Here is a 19,498-nt window from a genome sequence, read left to right on the forward strand (position 1 = left end):
GCTCCTCCACAGGTCGTGTTTCCAGGCCTCTGGCCTTCTCCTCCTTGCTTATGAAATGTTCTTGGTAACCCCACGTTGTTCTTGGAACAACGCTCATGACAGCAGTGCTCAGAAGAGGCATGTGTTGCTGCCCCGAGCCGGGACCCGTGGCTGTGACACAGCCTTTCCCACACACGGCTCTCCGGCCAAGGGGGGGCAGCCATTTCTCTGCCTCTCTTTCCCCCTTCCCTACAAGTTGCCCAGCTGCAGTGTTTTGCTCCTAAGCTATGCCAGCGCCTCCCAGAAAGCCCTTCTCTTCCCACCAGGGATCTAAAGGAGCAGCGAGTTGGAAAGAAACTCTTGGGCCTCACGCATAGCTACGCCTTTCAAACGTTGCCTATTCGTGGGCTTTGGTGTGCTCTGCGTGCCACTAGAAGAGAGCGTGACACTGGAAAATAGGAGCTCGAGGTCCCAAGGCTCCAAGGAGTGTAGCCACCTTGTCTGTCAGAGCCAAGGGGTCTTGGAAGGAAGAGTCCCCACTGTCCCTCTACCTCTGCTTTTCTTCAAAGAGACGGCACTGTCTCACTCCCATTATCAGAGCGAAGGGAGGTTCTTTTATTCCATGTACACCTGACAGAGAGCTTAAGACACCACGGGTTAAATGTCAGCCCGTCCAGTTTATTACAAACCCAAGTTGTTTAAGGAGATGGGGAAGACGGGCGATAGAAAAGACAGCAAATAAAAGCAAGCAGTCTTTGTAGGAAGCAAGAGAGAGACAGTCACCACCACAGGTCCAGTGTGGTTCGTAGCTCAGACGTCGATCTACAGTAGTGATGGGTCATCAGGGGTCGTTGTTCAGTTGACGACAACGGTCAGCTCTCTTTGGAGTGGCGGCTTGTGGCTTTGGGGTCTCAGCAGAAACTCCTTTGTCCCCATCTCCCGCGCCTTGCCAGCAGATAGGAGGGAGCAGGGAGGTGCCCACCTGCATCCTGGTTTTTGCAGGATACGATGGCGTTGTTCCCTCAGTTCTCCTATACCAAGCTGGAGTTTTTGGTCACAGCCCACACCTTCCTCAAGTAAACACTCCTCAGCACTCTCTGCCAAAGGCAAACAGCTGCAAAGAAATGCTTTCAAATGTAAAATTGTCCACCAAGTGATGCTGATTGCCACACCCACCTGTCATCTCCTAGCTAAGTCAGAGTCTTATGGCAAGAAGTGCCTCCAAAAGCAAACTTGGAGCCAAAACCAAAGAAGGGTGCAGACAGGCCCCCAGGAATGGCACAGAGAGGAATCGCACACCTGTTTGGCAGCCTCAGGTGGAGCTCTGCTTCTCCTGGGCACCCCATGCCCTGGTCAGCGTGGACAGGACATCCCCCGCCTGGGGAGCCCCGCTTTGGTCTTTGGTGGCTGACTCTGCAGAGATCTGGTCCTCCTGTGCATCAGTGGCACCGCAGCAGAGGCGCTGTAGGTGCGCTCCTCGGGCAGGCTGGTCTCAGAGCTCGAGGACCATAGGGCTGCCAGTGGTGTTTGTTGCAGGGCTGGGGCTCCACGGTGCTTTCTGAGCTTGGCCTGTGCCTTTTGCGGCACTCCTCCTCCAGCGGGGGCTTTCACCGCGCCGTGCTCTTCTTCTTTGCCACTTGGAGGTTGCGCTGCCTCTGCTGGAGCCATCTCTGCCGCCTTGCTTTTGGTAGAGCATTTTCCCTTCTTTTTTTTCTGAGGCTGCTTTTTGGCAGAAGACGCCCCCGGGACCGCTGGCAGCTGACTGAAAGGACACAGTGGGAGGGGTCTGCCTGAGTGGGTGATGGCTTTGGGGCCGTATAATGCAACCCCGAGCCAGGACCCTGGGCTGCAACGCAGCCTTCCCCACGTGCAGCTCTCGGGGCGCGCTGGCGTTCTCTTGAGGGCTGGAGAGGGGCCAGCCGTGTGAAATGGGGGCTCCCGGCAGCCCCATCCCACCCCTCCACGTGCTGCATTCAGCACTGCTGGCCGGCTCTGAACAGTGACTGCCTGGGCTTGGGGAATGGGCCCTTGCCGGCTCAGGGAAACACCCCGTGCAGATCCCAACCCTGAGCCTGCAGTCTCACCTGGCCTTCTTCTTGACATCGCTTGTTTCCTTCTCAGGCTGTTTTTTCACTACAAAGGTAACGCGGATCCAGCTGGGGAGGGGTGGCAATTCAGGAAGTTCCTCTGGAATTGGGAAGGAGAGATCTCGTCAGAGGGGGATGACTGTGAACCTGCTGGCCCGGTGACACGCAGGCCTGTCCCAAAGCACCCGAGAGGGCCGCTCTGCTCCCCTCGCAGATGCGATCCCCAGAGACCGCGGGCCCTCTGTGTCTCGTGCCCAGCTCCTCCTCTCCGGGGCGCAGCTCTGTTTTGGGGCTGCTTGAGTGGCATTTGCTTTGGGAAAGAGGAGCTGGGTGGTGCGAGTGAGGTGGCAGTCTCTTTTGGGAGCTCGTTTCCTGGGGGGAGGACTGAGCCTAGGACCCCCCCAGCTCTTGCCATAGCCAGGGATGGGGGCACTGTGGGAACATCGCACCCAGCGTCTTAGACTTCATGAGGACAACGTGTGGTCAGGAGGAGAGGCAGTGCCGAGCTGCCGTGAATGGTTTCACAAGTCAGAGCCTTTGGATGATCGTGGGCTGAGGATTTTCCCATCGCACATTGGATGTGTGTAGGATGGAGAGGAGCTGGCAGCTGCTTTACCTTTCTTGCCCTGGTCAAGAGGTGGCAATGGGACATGGCAGGCCTTGCGGGCTGTCCTGGGTGGTGGTTTGGGTACAAACTCCCGTCGAAACCTGTACAAAAGGAGAAGACACGGTGTGAGCCACGGCTCCAGCTGCCCTTTCTGCTCGCTGGGATCACCTGCTCACAGGCAGACGGTCACATCACCTATTTTTGCCTGGGTTCCCATGGCAGGACGCCCATGGTCACAAGGAGCAAACGTTGCTGCAGGAGAGCTGAGCAGCTGCATCAAGCAGGGGCTGCAGCCACAAACATACTCACCTGGGAAAGACGATGACTCGGCCACAGGACGTCAGGGAGGCTACAGCTGCCACCCGGGACACCACCATGTCCTGCAGCCGGGGCACCTGCAGGGCAGGAACAGGGAGGATGTGGGACGGCCTTGTCACAGCTGAGGCACTGGAGAGTGCTGGAGGAGCCCAAGGCCGGAGAGCTGACAGCACCACAGCACTTGCGTGGCCCGGGCAGCTGGCCAGCTCCTGGTGAGCCACGTGCAGGCAGCACAAGGGCCATGGAGAAGCCAAAAGCTCACCTTGAAAACAACTTTCTCTAGGTTCTCTTTCCCGCTGATCCTCTCGAGGAAGTCGTAGTAGAACTTCATCTGAACTCTCGTTCCCTCGATGAGGAGCACTCCTATGTCCTTCAGGACAAAGGCAATGTTCTCCCCCTTCCTCAGGCAGTGGGAAACGAGGGACGTGGTGCCAAATATGCAGGCCTTCCCAGTCTGCCAGGTCACAGATGCGGCCGCGGCCACCTCAGTGTACTTGAGGGGCTGCACCTCCTTATGGCCTGGAAAATCACACCAGAGTGTCAGAGTCTGTCACGCAGCGGCTCTTCCACCGGTGCTTCCCAAGTGCTGCTCATTGCAGTCACCGCCCAGGACAACCCCCTCTTGGGACGGTCTCTGTGGAGGGGGTGGTTTGCTTTTGAGAATGGAGGCGATAGCCCCCTTTGTCCCATCTGTGCAGCCAGAAAGGGTTGAAGCCCACTCCTACCTGGTGGGTAGCTCTCCATCAGGTTGTGGATGCCCGCAAGGTTCCTGGCCAGGCAAAACGCAGGCCACTGCAGAGTCATGGCTCCATCCTCAGCCTCAATCCGTTCGGAGACGATGCTGAAGGAACCGAAGGTGGGAATTCGGACCCCCTGCGTGTAAAAGAGAAGGGAAGGGCCGAAGGGTTAAGGCTGGAGGAAGAGCTGAAGGTTGCCCTGTGCGGGGACTGTGCTTCGAGTCCTGCTGTGCCCTCTCCCACTGTTCAGAAGCCCAGGCCAGGCCAGGGCCGTGGGAGAGTTGTTAGCAAGGAGCTGCCCGGTCCTCTCCCTTCCTCCCTTTGCCCTCCCACAACACAGCACAGCAGTCAAGGCAGAAGCAGCCTCGTGGAAGCCAGAGGTTTCCAGAGACGGGGGTCAGCCCCAGCACACCACACCACATACCACAAGTCATACCACGCATGCGGGAGGCCCGCTGGTACTTGACAGGGATTTGGGGGCTGAGTTCCCTGCTTGCATTCTGTGGCCCAAGGCGAGGGGACTCCCCACCCCTCCAAGCAGACAAGCAGGAAGACTTGGCCGACCCACCTTGCGTAGCAGGAGCTGCTCCTGGACGTAGACGGCCACCGCATCCCAGACGGCAACTCGCTCTGGAGGGCAGAGGAAAAGCGGGTCACACTCTGCTTCTGCCGCTTCCCGGCGCTCCTACTGCCTCGCAGCGGGAGGGAGGTGGCAGATGGAAAGTGTCCTCACTGTCCCCAGCCCCAAAGGGAGACAGCCCTGACATGGTCCCCGTGCTGGCTCTCCCGCTCAGTGCCAGGACTTGCTGGCAGCTCTGCTCCTGTGCTGGCAGTGGACCCGCGTACCTTTGGCGGTGACCTCTGGCATTCTGTAGTCACGCTGTGTCGCGGGGCCATCCTCCCAGAATTGGATCTTGGCCCGCTTCACCGCAGCAGGACGCCCCGCATTGGCAACAGCCACGTGGGAGCTCATCCCTTCCAGATGCATCTGCTCTCTGCCCGATGCTCCTTCAGGATGCAGGGGCCACCACTGGGGACCGCCTTCAGACCCCTCCTGGCTGGCCCTGTCATAGACGTCGCCACGACGACACAGCGGCAAGTGGCCAATGCTGTCAGTTGCCCATTATGACAAGCGCTGGCACAGCAGCCTGCTGCCCGCCCTGACACGGCACGAGCCCAGCTCTGCCCCTTGCTGGTTGGCACTCCCCACACCTGGACCCCTTATGTGCCAGCAGCACCACACCAGAGGTGGTGGTCCTGGGCCCCTCGTTCCTAAACTTCAGTCATTTGGCTGATCGGGAGCTTGGTGGCTGCAGCGCTCACTTACTCCCTTTGGGCACCGAGGGCAGGCTGGCCTTTGAGCTCCATGAAGACCACGGGGCGGGTTTCGCTGCCTTGACTCGGCCCAGGGCTGGTGCTTGGCCTTGGGTTCCATGTTAGCCCTGAGTTTGGCCAGATGCTTTTCAGGCAGAAGACACCCCTGGAACACCCATGCCCTCTTAGAGATGGTCAGCTGAACGCCTCAAGAGGGTGGGAGAGAGAAGCAACATTTCCAGGGAGCTCGGCAGCAGACGTCTATTCTCTGCTTTCCTTCTGAAGGGAGCTTCTACTTTTTCTAAGAGCAGGAGATGTTTCAAAGGAAGCGTGATACCCTGAAGAGCAGCTTGGCCATGGGACTCAATTTGACTCACAATACAGTTTGGAAGAGAAAAATGCACACCCGCCTATGAAATGCTCAATTGCAGTTATTTTACACGGAGCCTGTGTTTCAGGGAGGCTGAACCTTCCCACCAATGCTCCGTTCCGTGTTGTTGCCATGCAGTGATGGCATTCCATGATGGCAGCAGAGGGGCACTCTGACCAACTGCCGTCTGACACGGAAGTGCGGATGAAGCAAAGGAGTGGAACTGAACTCCTTTGTGCAGAACAAATGGCACCCACTGACATTCAGGGCTCTAGGCCCTGGGGCCGGTGCCGGCCTCACTGGATGTGGCTGTGGCTTTATGTCCTGGGGCTGGTGCCGGTCTTTCTTGCTGTGGATGTGGCTTTAGGTGCAGGGCGGCTGTTGGCCTTTCTGGCTGTTGCTGGGGCTTTAGGCCCCGGGGACACTGCAGGCCTCTTGGGCTGGGGCTGTGGCTTCAGGCCACGTGGCCAGTGCTGGCCTCTGGAGTTCTGGCTGTGCCTTGAAGCCCCTGGACTGGTTCCAGCCTTTCAAGCTGTGGCTTTAGTCCCCACAGCTGGTGCCAGCCTGTCTAGCTTTGGATGTGGCTTCAGGCCCTTGGGCTGGTGCTGGCCTCTCGGGCTGTGGCTGAGGCTTTAAGGCCCAGGGCCACAGCCAGCCACTCGGGTTGTGGCTTTATGCCCTAGGGCTGGTGCCAGTCTGTCTGGCTGTGTTTTTATGCCCCAGGGCTGGTGCTGGCCTCTCTGGCTGTGGCTTTAGGCCTTGCTGCTGGTGCCAGCCTCTCTGCCTGTCGCTGTGGCTTTAAGCCTCAGGGCAGATGCCAGCTTCCCTGCCTGTGGTTGTGGCTTTCAGCCTAGGACTGGTGCAGGCCTCTCGTGCTGGTGCTGCGGCTTTAGGCCTCCGGGCCAATGCTAGCCTGTCTGCCTATGGCTTTATGCCCTGGGCCGGTGTAGGCCTCTCAGGATGTGGCTTTTGGCCCAAAGACTGCTCGTGGCCTCTGTGGCTGTGGCTTTAGGCCTTGGTGCTGGTGCCAGCCTCTCTGCCTGTGGCTTTGGCTTTAGGCCTTGGGCTGGTGCTGGCCTCTCAGGCTCAGGGTGGGGTTTTAGGCTCCTGGGTCAGTGCTGGCTTGTCTGCCTATGGCTTCAGGCCCTGGGCTGGTATAGGACTCTCGGCCTGGGTCTTTTGGCTTCAGGGCCACTGCAGGCCTCTCTGGCTGTGGCTTTAAGCCCCATGGCCAGTGGATGCCTCCCTGGCTGAGGCTTTATGCGCTGGGGTGGGTGCCAGCCTCTCTTCTTGTGGCTTTAGGCCCTGGTGCTGCGTTGGCCACTCAGGCTGTGGCTTTAGGCCCTAGAGCTTGTGCTGGCCTAGAACAACGTGCATTTTAAAATGGCTCATGGAAGGAAATGAAAGCAAGAGAGCACTGAGCTCTTCTGTGTGTTTCTTGGATTGGGATAGAGACAGGAGAGCGTGCTCAGCCACCCTCGTGTGGTTGCTTGTATCCAGCAACAGCAGCCGCAGCTGAGAACATCGTCACATCTTTATTAGGCACTCCTCCGACTGTCTCTTTTTGTCTCTGTTTTCTGGAATGCAGGGATTTCTCTTTGTGGCCCACAAACTCTTTGTGCCAGGATAACCAAGTATGAATTCTCACTGCTCTTTACCCTGCTCAAGAGAAGGTGGCTGTACTGTGAGGGCAGGTGGGGGCAGGGACGAGGGTCAGGAGCAAGGGCTTTGCAGAGGGAATGCTTCTGGCCACCCTGGAAAGGTATTGGTTTGAACTAGCATATAACAAAACCCTCCTTGTTTCCTGGTAGTTCCAAACAAAAAACAATTTGCCATTGTTGCCCTGGAAGGTTCCCTTTCCTAATAGGCCCCACTTGTACCCTGTTCCTGGTACTAGATTGCGCAATTACTTTCTACTGTTTGTCCCCTCAGTATGTTTCAATATGTTCCCTTAGAACCAACTTCCATAAAGTACTAAAGGGCACAACAGCGCGTCCATCTGGGTACGCACCCATCTGTCAGCTAGCTCTCTTCCCTTCTAAATCATGAATTAGATTCCCGTCCCCTCTAAAATGTTCCACAGGCTGACTCAGGTTCAGAGATTTGAAGTTTACCATCTGGAATTAAAGCCAGTTCTGCTATTTCTTTTCCTTCAACTGCCTGTTTTGCCACCTGATCCCTATCATATTTCCAGTTTCCTGGACAGTGTCACCTTTCTGATGTCCATCACAGTGTATAACAGCCACGCTCTTTGGTAGATATACACCGTGCTGAATTTGTTTTCCCTGTGTGTGAGCACTCCTTGCTCTTTCCAGATGGTACCATAAGTGTGTGCCACCCCAAATGCATATTTAGCATCTGTCCATACGTTTAAGGCTATTTTAGACCTCTTAGTGGAAGTCCCTACAGGTAACGGTTGTACTCTGATTACCTGCTCAGTAGCAGTTACTGCATATCCTGCCTTACGGTTCCTTTGTCTCACTAAACTGCTTCTGTCGATGAATGCAGGAATCCTCAGCATCATCTGGTAGTTCCTTCTTTAGGTCTGGCCCACTGGCACAGACAGTCTCCATGCAGTCACACAGTGCCGGCTCGAAGGTAGCTCTGCGTTGGTGTCCTGGGAGCCCAGCAAATTGCTTCCTTCCTTCTCTTTGATCAGTTGAGCTTTCTGTTGAGAAACTTGATAACCATCTAAGCCAAGAAATGCATCAAACTCACAGTCCACTACACACAGTCCTCTGTGCTTACTGGGCACCCACATGCTGCAGTAAAGTTCCACCCTGGGATGGAGGAACCCATGTCTTGGGCTCACAAGCCGACTGGCTCTCACAAATCATTGGGCTGTTCTCACAACCCTGCGTAACACTGTCCAGGTTAACTGACGCTTTTCTCCCCATTCTGGGGGTCTCCTATTCAAAGGCAAATAACCTTAGGCTTCCTTTGGCCAAACCAGGCAGAAAAGGCATCCTTCAAATCCAGAAGGTAAACTCCACCTACTCCTTCCCTAACTTAGTTAATAAAGTGTATGGATTTGCCACTACAGACTGTATACATTCAACAATTCTATTCCTTGCCCTCAAATCTTGTACTAAACTATAGCACTTGCTCTCCAATTTTTCATCAGCAAGATTGGAGTACTGTATTTGGATTCACATTCAATTAGTAATCCAAAATCCAAAAGTTACCTAGTTTTTCTTTTATCCTTCTACAGTTGCATATCCTCAAAGGGCACTGCTTTACCCTGACTGAGCTAGCACTAGCTCTTGCTTTTAACTTAGGGCTGCAGTTTGTCTCTACCAGCCATCCCTGGTACCCACACTCCTAAGCATACTTTATTTAAGATTTCTGTAACTTCTGGGGGTACAACATGGTTTTTCCCAGTTTGTATTAAAGCCAGACTTACAATTTGCCATCAGTTAATCTTGTTTGACCCTTAGCTCCAGTTTTATTGAATCTAATCTCTGCATCCATTTGTTCTAATAAGTCTTGCCAGGGTAACGGTTTTGGAGAACCTGGCATGTACAAGGATTTATGTATTCCTACTTATTTTCTCAGCCTATATTTAATTGATCCCAAAAGGTAAGCTTTTTCTTGTTGGGCAGTAGCTCCTACTACTGTTACAAAAACCATCTACGGGTGGTAAGAGGCACCCGTACCCACCAGAAAATAAACCTCTTTATCCTTCTCCCCTAGCTGTAGTTTAAACAGTGGATCTGCTACGGTAAACTTCCCAGGTTCCCATCATCCAGCTTTTGTGATCAGAGATGGTTCCCTCTCACTCAGCTTGATAGGATTTCTCCACCAGTGTCCCATTTCCCTGCAGTTTGTGGGGCAGAGCCCTCCCTGGGCTCTTCCACCCCCCCCCTCCCCCCACCTCTTCCTGAAGGGACCTCTGGGTCCTATGGCCCTGCTCTATTGCAGCAACAGTAGCAGCTGCTGTTGTTCTTCCCAATCTCCTCCCTATCTCTGTTCCTCAGGCAGTTCTTCCATACCACTCATCTCTCTTCAATCCTGACATCCCTGTTACACCTTGCTCATCTCTGCCTTCCTCAGCCTTGTCTTTCCCAAACCTTTTTCACTTTCCAAACTCTCATCGTTACATGAACTACTAACATCATATTTCAGCATCATCTAGCACTGGGATTTCGGGTTTCCTAGATCTCTGCAGATGAAGGCTATTCTCATTTCCAGTGCCCCGTCCTCTCCACCCCCCCTTCACAAATAGCACTGTTTACAGCAGCAGTCTCCGGCCCTGGCTCCCTTTCTCATTCCAAGTTCTGCTCATGGGGGTCCCTTCAAAACCCACGAATCAAACACCCTCCAGTTTCCACAAACACCCAATACTTGGTCTCATGATTAGAATACTCACTTAGAAAAACTGGTCCTGCTACTCATTTGATGTTCCCTCTGTCTCACCCACAACGTCTCTCCTGTGAGCCAAAATACAACCCAGGGAGTCATTTCTGGTATCTTCTTAGACACCCCTTGTCCCATAACAGCTTCTTAATAATACTTTCACACCACAAACAGTTAACAGTCACAAAGACAGTGACAATAACCAAGACAGTTTATCCTCAGGATCCTTCCTTTCTCCACCTCCCCACAGGACCCGACCTTTCTTCTGTACTCCTTTCCCACTCTTGCACAGCTGCCCACCTAATTGCACCTCCTTCTTCTCCAGTAAACAACATACCCATGAGAAACATCATTGCCATCCCTGAGAGGAAATTAGGCTCCACAAATTGATCTAACTGTTCTGCTCCTCTTATAGGATCCTCAGTTAAGGAATTCATTTCCTTTTGGAAATTCCTAACCACTCTGCTAGTCAAAAGGGGGAGACCCCCTGGACACCCCAAGACCCCTCCAGGACATCTCCAGACCCTTCTGGATTAATCCAATGACCCTCTAGATCCACTTGGGGACACCCTGGCCACCCCAAGACCCTTCTGAGACACCTCTAGTTCCTTCCGGATGACTCCAGTGCTGGACCTGTCTGCTAGTCAAAAGGGGGAGACCCCCTGGACACCCCAAGACCCCTCCAGGACATCTCCAGACCCTTCTGGATTAATCCAATGACCCTCTAGATCCACTTGGGGACACCCTGGCCACCCCCAAGACCCTTCTGGGACACCTCTAGTTCCTTCTGGATGACTCCAGTGCTGGACAGGGGGGTTGTGGGGGGGAAGAAAAGGGTTAGTGGGGCTTCTATGGGGTGGAAGGAAAGTCGGGGTGGAGAGGAGGGTTGCAGGGAATCTAGGAGGGAAGGTGTGAATGGGACTTCTGTGGGGTGGAAAGGGGGTCTGGAGGTGGAGGGAGGCGTGAAAGGGAGAAACTGAGGGGTTCTGGGGGGCTTCTATGGGGTGGAAAAGAGGTCTGGGGGCAAAGAGAGGGAGTTGTGGGGTGGAAAAAGAGGGAAAAGAGGCTTCTGCGGGTACAACGGGGGACTGGGGGTGGTGTGGAGCATTGTGGAGGGGAACTTAGGGAGTTGAGGGGGGGGGGGGCAATGGGGCTTCTGTAGGGCAGAAAGGGGAGTCTGGGAGCGGACAGGGGGGTTGTGTCTGGGGAAAAAAGGGTGAGTGGGGTCTCTATTCAGAGGAAAAGGGGCCTGGGGTTGGAGAGGGGGTGGCAGGGGGAAGCTGGGGGGTTGTGAGGGGCTTCTATGGGGTGGAAAGGGAGTCTGGGGGAGATCTTGGGGGGTTTTGGAGCGGGAAGGGAGGAATGGGGTCTCTAAGGTGTTGAAAGAGTGTCTGAAGTGGGAAAGGGGTGAACAGAGTCTCTAAGAGGCAGAAAGAGCATCTGGGGGAGGAGTGAGGGGTGGGACAGGAGAGTCAGAGGTTGTGGGGGGATTCTATTGGACAGAAAGGGGGTCTGGCTGGAGGGGACCGGGGGGCAAAATGGGGGACTGGATACCAGGGGACAGGGAGGAGGGCACGGGGTGGGGGGGGGGAGGGAGAGGGGGAGGTACAGGGGACTTTGGGAGTCAGAAAAAAGGGGTCAGGAGGTGGGGGGGAAGGGAGGACAGGAGGCCCTGTGGAGTAAAATAGAGGGGAGTGGGGGGTGGGGCGGGGGACAGGGGACACCAGAGATCAGAATAGTGGACTAGGGAGGGAACGGAGGGAGGGGAGGGGACGGACCCTGGGGATCAGAATGGGAAATGGGTGGACACGGAGGGAAGGCACTGAGGGGAAGGGGGAAAAAGGACTCAAGTGGTCAGAATGAGGGAACTAGAGGATGGGGACTGGGTGTAAACCTAGGGGACAGACAAAGGCCCTGGGGGGCCGTTGTGGGCGGCCCATGGCGGGGGGAGAGGGGGACACAGGGCACCTCTTGCCCCCGGGCAGAGGCCCTGAGGACCACAAAGGCCCCACGGGGCCAACACAGAGCGAGCGGCACGCGGCCCCCCACCCTCTTAGCCCCGGCACATGAACCGATCCCCCCCCCCCACCCCAAACACCCACCTGTAGAAGCTGAGGCGGCGCCCGGAGCCGCCCCGCGGCGTTGGAGCACTGCGGAGCACAGCAGGACAACCTCGAGGCCGCCGCCTCACCCGGGCGCAAGGTGATGACGTCACAGCGTGGGACGACGCGCCATGGCAGCATCCAAAGAGAACAGCCGCGCTGAAGCGCGGCTGTTATGGATACACAGCCACGCGTGCGCCGTCGTCACGCGGACGGCTGTACGCCGTGCCATGAATGAGGGCGCGCCGTCGCCGTCGCAACGCAGCTGAGTGACGTCCTGGCAGATAGAACAAACCAGGTGTGAGCACTGTCTTTCCAATGTTACACTGAAGCCGTTGGAGGAAAGGTCGGACCTCAGGCCTTCCCGCGGCACCAACTACTGACGGCGGATTTGCTCACGGATCCTTCACAGCTGTTTCAAAGAACCATTCTGTGATTCTATGATCTTCCAGGACCCTTCCAACCCACACCATCCTGTGGTTCTATCATCTTCCAGGACTCTTCCAACACAAACCATTCTATGGTTCTATGACCACTAAGGAACCTCCCAAGCCACGCCGTCCTGCAGTATTATGATCTTCCAGGACCCTTCCAACACAAACCATTCTATGGTTCTATGATCTTCCAGGACCCTCCTGTGTGGGTGATGTCACAATGATGTGATGACCTCACAGAGGCCCTGGGGTGGGGCAGGGGCAGTGAGTCAACGTTGAACCTGCCTGCCTCATTCTGCGGGTGGTTCTGGTCTGGTTCTGCGAGGAGCTGTGCGAGTGGTGCAGCAATGCGGGTCCAGTGTGTCAGCAGAAGATTAAGGGCGCTGTGGCGTGTGAAGCTGGTGGAGGAGCTGCTGCAGGTGAGCTCTGGGTGCACAGACACAGAAGGGCCGGCGGGGTGAGCTGCTGGCTGGAGGGCACCCTGCCCATGGCATGGCAGCAGAGGGCCGGGCACCTCCGGCGGGATGCAGAGCTGCCGGCAGCACCTCGGTGCCAACACAGCTCCTCTCCCCTCCCACAGGCTCATGCGGCCATGGAGAAGCGCGAGACTGAGGCCAGGGAATCCTTGATGAAGGTGAGCAGATGTCCCCTCGTGTAGGTCTGCATCTCCAGCCCTGTGGGCACTGGTTAACACGATGGAGGGGGCAGGAGGGGATGGCGGCATGGAGCTGCCGTCAGACGGAGCTCCATGGGAGTGCTGCTGCCCTGATGGCTGCTCCTCTTCTTCTTTCCCACACGATGCCCAGAAAATACAGGAAGAAAGAACAGCTGCCAGGAAAGAGGAGCTGAAGCAGGTAGGGTGAAGTGGGGGCTCGTCCTCAGAGCTCAGCGTCCTCACAGCTTTGGCTCTGCAGGAGGACCTCGGTCCCCGTCCCTCGGGTCCATGGGGCCCAGCGCAGCTGCCCCACATGGCACACCCGTTGTCTTTGCAGGAGAAGCGGCTCATTGCCCAGCTGGAAAAGCAGCTGCAGGCTGAGAGAAAGGAGAACAAGGTAGTGTGCAGGGGCAAGGAGATCGGGGCTGCCCGCCCCCAGGTGGGGAGATGGGGGACAGCTGCAGCAGGCACGGGCACTCACACTTTTGTCTGCCAGGTGCTGCGCCAGGCAAAACAGTGCCTGCAAGAGGAGCGGGAGCAGCTGGAGGGTGCCTGGTGAGTGGGACAGGTCCTTTGCAGCACCCGGGGCAGCAACAGGACTGCAGTGCTGCTGGGCTTGGGGCATGGGTTTCAGTTCGGCGCATGGTATGACAGAGCAGCCTGACCCCAGCCTGGGGGTGGGCACGCACTGCTGGGGAGCCCGTGTGCTGACAGAGGCCGACACCCTCCAAGCAGGCCTTGTTCCCTACAGGCAGCAGCATCAGCTGGAGCTGGAGACAGCCCACATGCCTGGGGCTGTGCAGCCAGAGGTGGTGGAGGCAGCGCTGGTAAGGGGCAGAGCCCAGTGCACCCTCACCCCATCCGACAAGGGTGTCCCTGGGGACAGGGCTCCCTGCAGCGCTGCGGCTGTGCTGCTGTGCTGCCGGGCTGCCACTGTCCTGCACGAGCCCCGGCTGTACAGCAGGGCCTGACCAGCACCCCTGCCCCATCTTCACCTACAGGAGAAGGAGGAGCGGGCGAGGAGACGTGGGCTCGCCTTCTGGATGAAGTGAGTATCCCCTCATTGCCCTGTGCCCAGCCGCCAGCAGCCGGGCTCCCGGCAGTGGGCTGATGGCCTGGACCCCACTGCAGCCGGCAGGGCTCCCGGGAAGCCCCTTTGGTGCTGTGTGGGGCTCTGCTGCCGTGGGGTCGGGACGCCTCATTCCCGGCCTGGCCCTCTTTTTGCCCCCAGGACGATGTGCCTCATCTTTGTCAGCCTCCAGCTGCTGCTTGTTGCCGTGCTGGGCTGTGCAGTGCTGTACGCCCAGCACTATGACCAGGAGCTGTTGTATCGGCTCCTGCTGCGAGTGCTGCCCCAGGCAATGTACGCTTCCCTGGCGTACTTTGCGAGCAGGAGCCTGCGTGTGGTCTGTGATGGGCTGCTGCCCATCTGACCGCCCTGCTCAGTCCCCCCTCCCAGCTCGGGGCTGCCCGGTGGGGCTCGGGGAGAGGGCTCTGTCCCCACGGAAGGGGCCTCTCCTGTGCTCCTGCCCCCAGGGGCGCACAGGCACAGCTGTGGGGCAGTGCCGGCAGGCGGCTGAGTGCCACCACTTTGGACTTACAAATAAGTTTGTACTGTCGTCGTGAGTCGTCATCAACTGAACACCACCACCTCCGACGACCCATCAGACTGAAGATCTGCACCTGACACCAGGACGTGGCTTCTTGGATTCTTTGAGTCTTCGTAGCAGCCATTTCCTACAGCTGGTTACCTCGAAGGCTTATGAATTGTAATTAGCCCATTAGGCAACGTTACCTCCAATGGGCTGTTGTCAGTTGTTAAGAACGCTGTCAATAAATGGATGTGTACTATTCCTCTGAGTTTGGATGACTCCATTGCGGCAGTGACCCTTTGCTGACCAGGGGAGGCGCGACTCAGGAGATGGAGAAAGATTCACCTCCTCAAAACGCACGGAGTGGGATGAGACTTAGATTGATATGTATACGTCATAAAATATTTTACAAACGGGCAACAAACCCGAAAACGAGTGGGACGTCGGACCTCGTTTTTTGAAAGGAATGCATCAGCGTCCAGAAAAGACCAGCAAGGACTCATGGTGGGGCTGTGTCTTTAGACACAGCTTGAACTCCGTGGACTCATTCCAGCCTGTCAGGCTGTGGCTTCAGGCCCTGGGGTCAGTGCTGGCCTCTCTAGCTGGGGCTGTGGCTTTAGGTCCCTGGGGGTGGCCAGGAGGGAGAGGGAGGGGAGTGTCCCCCTCTACTCGGCTCTTCCTGTGAGGGCCCATGTGGAGCACTGCGCCCAGGCCTGGGGCCCCCAGTAGAAAAAAGACGCAGAGCTCTTTGAACGGGCCCAGACGAGGGCCATTAAGATGGCCAGAGGGCTGGAGCACCTCTCCTGTGTGGAAAGGTTGAGGGAACTGGGCTTGTTCAGCTTGGAGAAGGCTCCGGGGAGACCTCATGGTGTCCTTTCTGTACTTGAAGGGAGCGTATAAACAGGAGGAAGAACGGCTGTTTAGGAGGGTGGATGGTGATGGAACAAGGGGGAATGGTTTTAAACTGAGACAGGGGAGGTGTAGGTTAGATATGAGGAGGAAGTTTTTCACCCAGCGGGTGGTGATGCACTGGACCAGGTTGCCCAAGGAGGCTGTGGATGCCCCATCCCTGGAGGCATTCAAGGCCAGGCTGGATGTGGCTCTGGGCAGCCTGGTCTGGTCTGGCGGTTGGCAACCCTGCACACAGCAGGGGGGCTGAAACTGGATGATCATTGTGGTCCTTTTCAACCCAGGCCATCCTATGATCCTTCGATATGATTCTAGGACTGCTTCCAGCCTTTTGGGCTGTGACTTCAGGCCCTTGGGCCAATGTTGGCCTTGATGAGAGGGGCTTCATGCCCTGGGGCTGGTGCTGGCCTCTCTGGCAGTGGCTTCAGGTCCCAGGGCAGGTGCTGGCCCTTTGGGCTGTCCTGTAGCCCCCATGGCCAGTGCCAGTATGTCGAGCTGTGCCTTAAAGCCCCGGGCTGGTGCCGCCCCATGTGGCATAGGCTTTAGGCCCCAGGGCTGGTGCTGGACTCACTGGATGTGTCTGTGGCTTTCGGTCGTGGAGCTGGTGCCGGCCTCTCGGGCCGTGACTCTGCCTTTAAGCCCGTAGGGTAGCGCCGGCCTGTCTGGCTCTGGCTATGGCCTTAGGCCCAGAGCTGGTGCCGGCCTCTGCGGCTGGGGATGAGCCTTTAGGCCGTGGTGCCAGGGCAGGCCCGCCTGCCTGTGGCTTCAGGCCCAAGGGTTGGTTTAGGCATCTCGGGCTGTGGCTTTAGGCCCTGGGGTCGGTGCTGACCTCTCTTGTGGTGGCTTTAGGCCCCTCGGCTGGTGTTGGCCTCTCAGGCTGTGTCTGTATTTTCGGGTCCTGGGGCTGGTGCTGACCTTTCTGGTTGGACTGTAAGTGAAGGGCAAAATCAGGTCCCCGCAGTATAGAAAAGGGGCTTCACAGCCAGAAAAGAGAAAGCAGCTTCACAAGGTAGACATAAGCGGCAGATAGAGATAGTTTGTGTAGAGAATATTAGAAAACAAGGGATTCCAAGCACTTTCACAGGAGCTAGGTCTGAAATAACAAGGAGAGTGAAGGCCATAAAGATAAGGACCGGAGAACCGCTCGAAAACATTTGGCAGGGAGGTGATTAGATGTCTGAAGTGCAAGCTGAAACCGGTTCGAGGGATGCCCCCCTTCAGGGTCAGAAGTTTGCAGCGAGGAAGACTACGAGCCTTCGCGAGGAAGACTACGAGCCTTCATTATCATGACCTACTACGCACGCGCAGGGTGGGGAGGGACTGCATGCTAATGGGCTCTCGGGAATGTAATGAATATGTCTCCGAATTCCTGTCAACTATTGATTATGTATTTATTCGACCTATATCTATAGCACGATTTCTCCTGACGGTGTGCAAGTTACGTGGAATGATCCCCCTTGCACCAGCGTGTACGCGCGTCACTAATAAACACATACCTGCTCTAAAACCTTACTGGCTATAGGGTCTGATTTCTGCATGTCCAAGTATAGGGAGGCCTGGCAGGTGGACTGTATCACACTCCTAAAAACTCCCACCAGCTCCCACCAACTCCCACAAACTTCAGTGATGGAAGCAACCACCGCATGGCTGGAAACATATCCCTTCCCAAATGCCACCGCTTCAAATACCATCTTGGACCTTGCAAAGCAAGTCCTGTGGCAACACGGCACCCCAGAAAGAACTGAGTCAGACAACGGGACTCATTTCCAAAACAATCTCCTCACCACCTGGGCCAAAGAGCATGGCATCGAGTGGGTATATCACATCGCCTCTCATGCACAGCCTCTGTGAAAATCTAGCAATACAATGGCCTGCTAACAACTGCACCGAGAGCAATGGGTGCTGAGACATTCAGGCGTTGGGATGCACACGTAGCAAAAGCCACCAATTGGCCAGTCAATGCTCGGGGATCTGCCGATCGAGCTGGTCCTGCCCAATCAAACCTGCACACCGCAGAAGTCAAAGGAATACAGGGCACCCGGTGACATTCACCGACCCTTGCTGAACATTGGTGGAGATCAAACAGCGGATGTGAGCACAGGGAGGCAGTGAGTGGTGCGTTCCATCAGTAGTGACAGTGACAGTGGGTCACCCCCGCTGGTGCAGATTTTTACGAGCGGGTGAAAATGCAAAGCTAAAGGCGGTGACCGTGTTGAGAAACAGCGTTTGGTAGCTGCGAATTTGCTCTATCAAATAGTGTTGTTGTTTTGCTCTTGCTATCTCTTGTAGTTTCCCTGGGAATAAGTAGGAGGCCTTGCTTTTGGAGGAGCCTTTGTATGGAGCAAAAATCCTCTGAACATCTGTGAACATTCTCTTCATCACTTCCTTTTCCAACCTGTTTTTTCCTATGATTGCTGTCCTAGAACAGCTTCCTGCCAGTTGACATCCTGAAGACCATGACCTGTACCAGCAGGAAAGACAGGATACGGTCATGCTTCTCACTTGGCGCCTGCTGTGCTGCATGCTCTGGAAAGCTTTCCAGTTTGTACACTGGACCTATCAGTTCTGTTTGTTAGCATCCCAACAGCAGGAGACACACAACCTTAGAATCAGAATCGTGTGATCGTAGAATGGCCTGGGTTGGAAGGGACCTCAAAGATCATCGAGTTCCAGTTTCCCCTGCTGTGGAGAGGGTTGCCAACCGCTCGATCAGGAGCTAGACCAGGCTGCCCCGGGCCCCATCCAACCTGGCCTTCAACACCTCCAGGGATGGGGCATCCACAGCCTCTCTGGGCAGCCTGTTGCAGCACCTCAACACCCTCTCAGTGGAAACTTTCTCTCTGATAGCTAAGCTAAATCTCCACTCCCGTTGTTCAAAACTCTTCCCCTTTGTTCTGTTGTGATCTACCCATGGAAATAGCTGATTTCCCTCCTGCTTGGAAGTTAATTACAATTACTTAATTGTCAGTGGCCTTTAATTACTGGGAGGCCACTATCAGGTGTCCCCAGAACCTTCTCTTCTCCAGACTGAATGGGGCCTTGCAAGGGCAGAGTAGAGAGGGACAGTTATTTCCCTCACCCTGCTGGACACCCCTCATTTCATGCAACCCAGAACGGCCTGCAGGTACTCACTGCTGGCTCAGGCAAAGTTTTTGGTCCACCAGGACTCCCAAGTCCTTCTCAGCAGGGCTGCTCTCAAGGAGTTCTTCTCCCAGTCTGTACGTGTATCTGGGATTGCCCCGGCCCAGGCGCAACACGCTGCACTTGACCTTATTGGACCTCCTTAGGTTCACATCCTCCCAGACGATGATTGTCACCAACTTTGTGAAGAAATGAAAGAACCTTGAAAGCAACAAGAGGTGTTTCAGGCTGGACGTTAGGAAAAATTTCTTCTCACTGCGATGGGCTGCCCAGGGAGAGACCGCAGTCAGCGTTCCTGGACGTGTTCAGGAAACGTTTAGATGTGCTACTGAGGGACATGGTGTAGTGGGAAATAGTGGTGGTGGGTGGACAGTTGGGCTGGATGATCTTGGAGGTCTTTTCCCTCGTGCCTTGAGATCGCTTGCTGCGGTTCTGGCCAGGCCGGTCCGAAGCAGCTGCTCTCGACAAGTGAGTGTTCAGTGCTAGATGTTCAGCGCTCAGTTGCTCAGGGCAGCTCCTCCACAGGTCGTGTTTCCAGGCCTCTGGCCTTCTCCTCCTTGCTTATGAAATGTTCTTGGTAACCCCACGTTGTTCTTGGAACAACGCTCATGACAGCAGTGCTCAGAAGAGGCATGTGTTGCTGCCCCGAGCCGGGACCCGTGGCTGTGACACAGCCTTTCCCACACACGGCTCTCCGGCCAAGGGGGGGCAGCCATTTCTCTGCCTCTCTTTCCCCCTTCCCTACAAGTTGCCCAGCTGCAGTGTTTTGCTCCTAAGCTATGCCAGCGCCTCCCAGAAAGCCCTTCTCTTCCCACCAGGGATCTAAAGGAGCAGCGAGTTGGAAAGAAACTCTTGGGCCTCACGCATAGCTACGCCTTTCAAACGTTGCCTATTCGT

At 56.0% G+C, this 19,498-nt stretch overlaps 1 protein-coding gene and 1 long non-coding RNA gene across 2 annotated transcripts; one reads left to right on the plus strand and one right to left on the minus strand.

The window, feature by feature from the left end:
• Nucleotides 1–636: 636 nt before the first annotated feature.
• LOC121108702 lies at nucleotides 637–11,967 on the minus strand. Its single transcript, XM_040656786.2, has 10 exons — nucleotides 11,871–11,967; nucleotides 9,782–9,842; nucleotides 4,575–8,080; nucleotides 4,297–4,358; nucleotides 3,717–3,864; nucleotides 3,254–3,510; nucleotides 2,983–3,068; nucleotides 2,683–2,774; nucleotides 2,064–2,166; nucleotides 637–1,741 (listed from the first exon to the last, which is right to left on the minus strand). The coding sequence occupies exons 3-10, from the start codon at nucleotides 4,714–4,716 to the stop codon at nucleotides 1,333–1,335; spliced, it is 1,299 nt and encodes a 432-aa protein (XP_040512720.1). The 5' UTR covers nucleotides 4,717–8,080; nucleotides 9,782–9,842; nucleotides 11,871–11,967; the 3' UTR covers nucleotides 637–1,332.
• A 1,701-nt stretch (nucleotides 11,968–13,668) lies between these two features.
• LOC121108703 lies at nucleotides 13,669–14,812 on the plus strand. The gene is made up of 2 exons (XR_005843371.1): nucleotides 13,669–13,786; nucleotides 13,961–14,812. It is a non-coding gene; the product is annotated as an uncharacterized LOC121108703 (long non-coding RNA).
• Nucleotides 14,813–19,498: the final 4,686 nt, after the last annotated feature.

This window comes from Gallus gallus (genome assembly GCF_016699485.2).
Source record: "Gallus gallus isolate bGalGal1 chromosome 32 unlocalized genomic scaffold, bGalGal1.mat.broiler.GRCg7b 32_unloc5, whole genome shotgun sequence".
Taxonomy (NCBI): Eukaryota; Metazoa; Chordata; class Aves; order Galliformes; family Phasianidae; genus Gallus; species Gallus gallus.

Bases quoted from the DNA above. Each gene is read 5' to 3' on its own strand.
- LOC121108702 (XM_040656786.2), bottom strand. From the start codon at position 4,716: ATGCATCTGGAAGGGATGAGCTCCCACGTGGCTGTTGCCAATGCGGGG. The intron at 4,359-4,574 runs GTACGCGGGTCC...TCTGCCCTCCAG, and splicing joins GCCAGAGGTCACCGCCAAAG to AGCGAGTTGCCGTCTGGGAT. The intron at 2,167-2,682 runs GTAAAGCAGCTG...TCCCAATTCCAG, and splicing joins TCTTGACCAGGGCAAGAAAG to AGGAACTTCCTGAATTGCCA.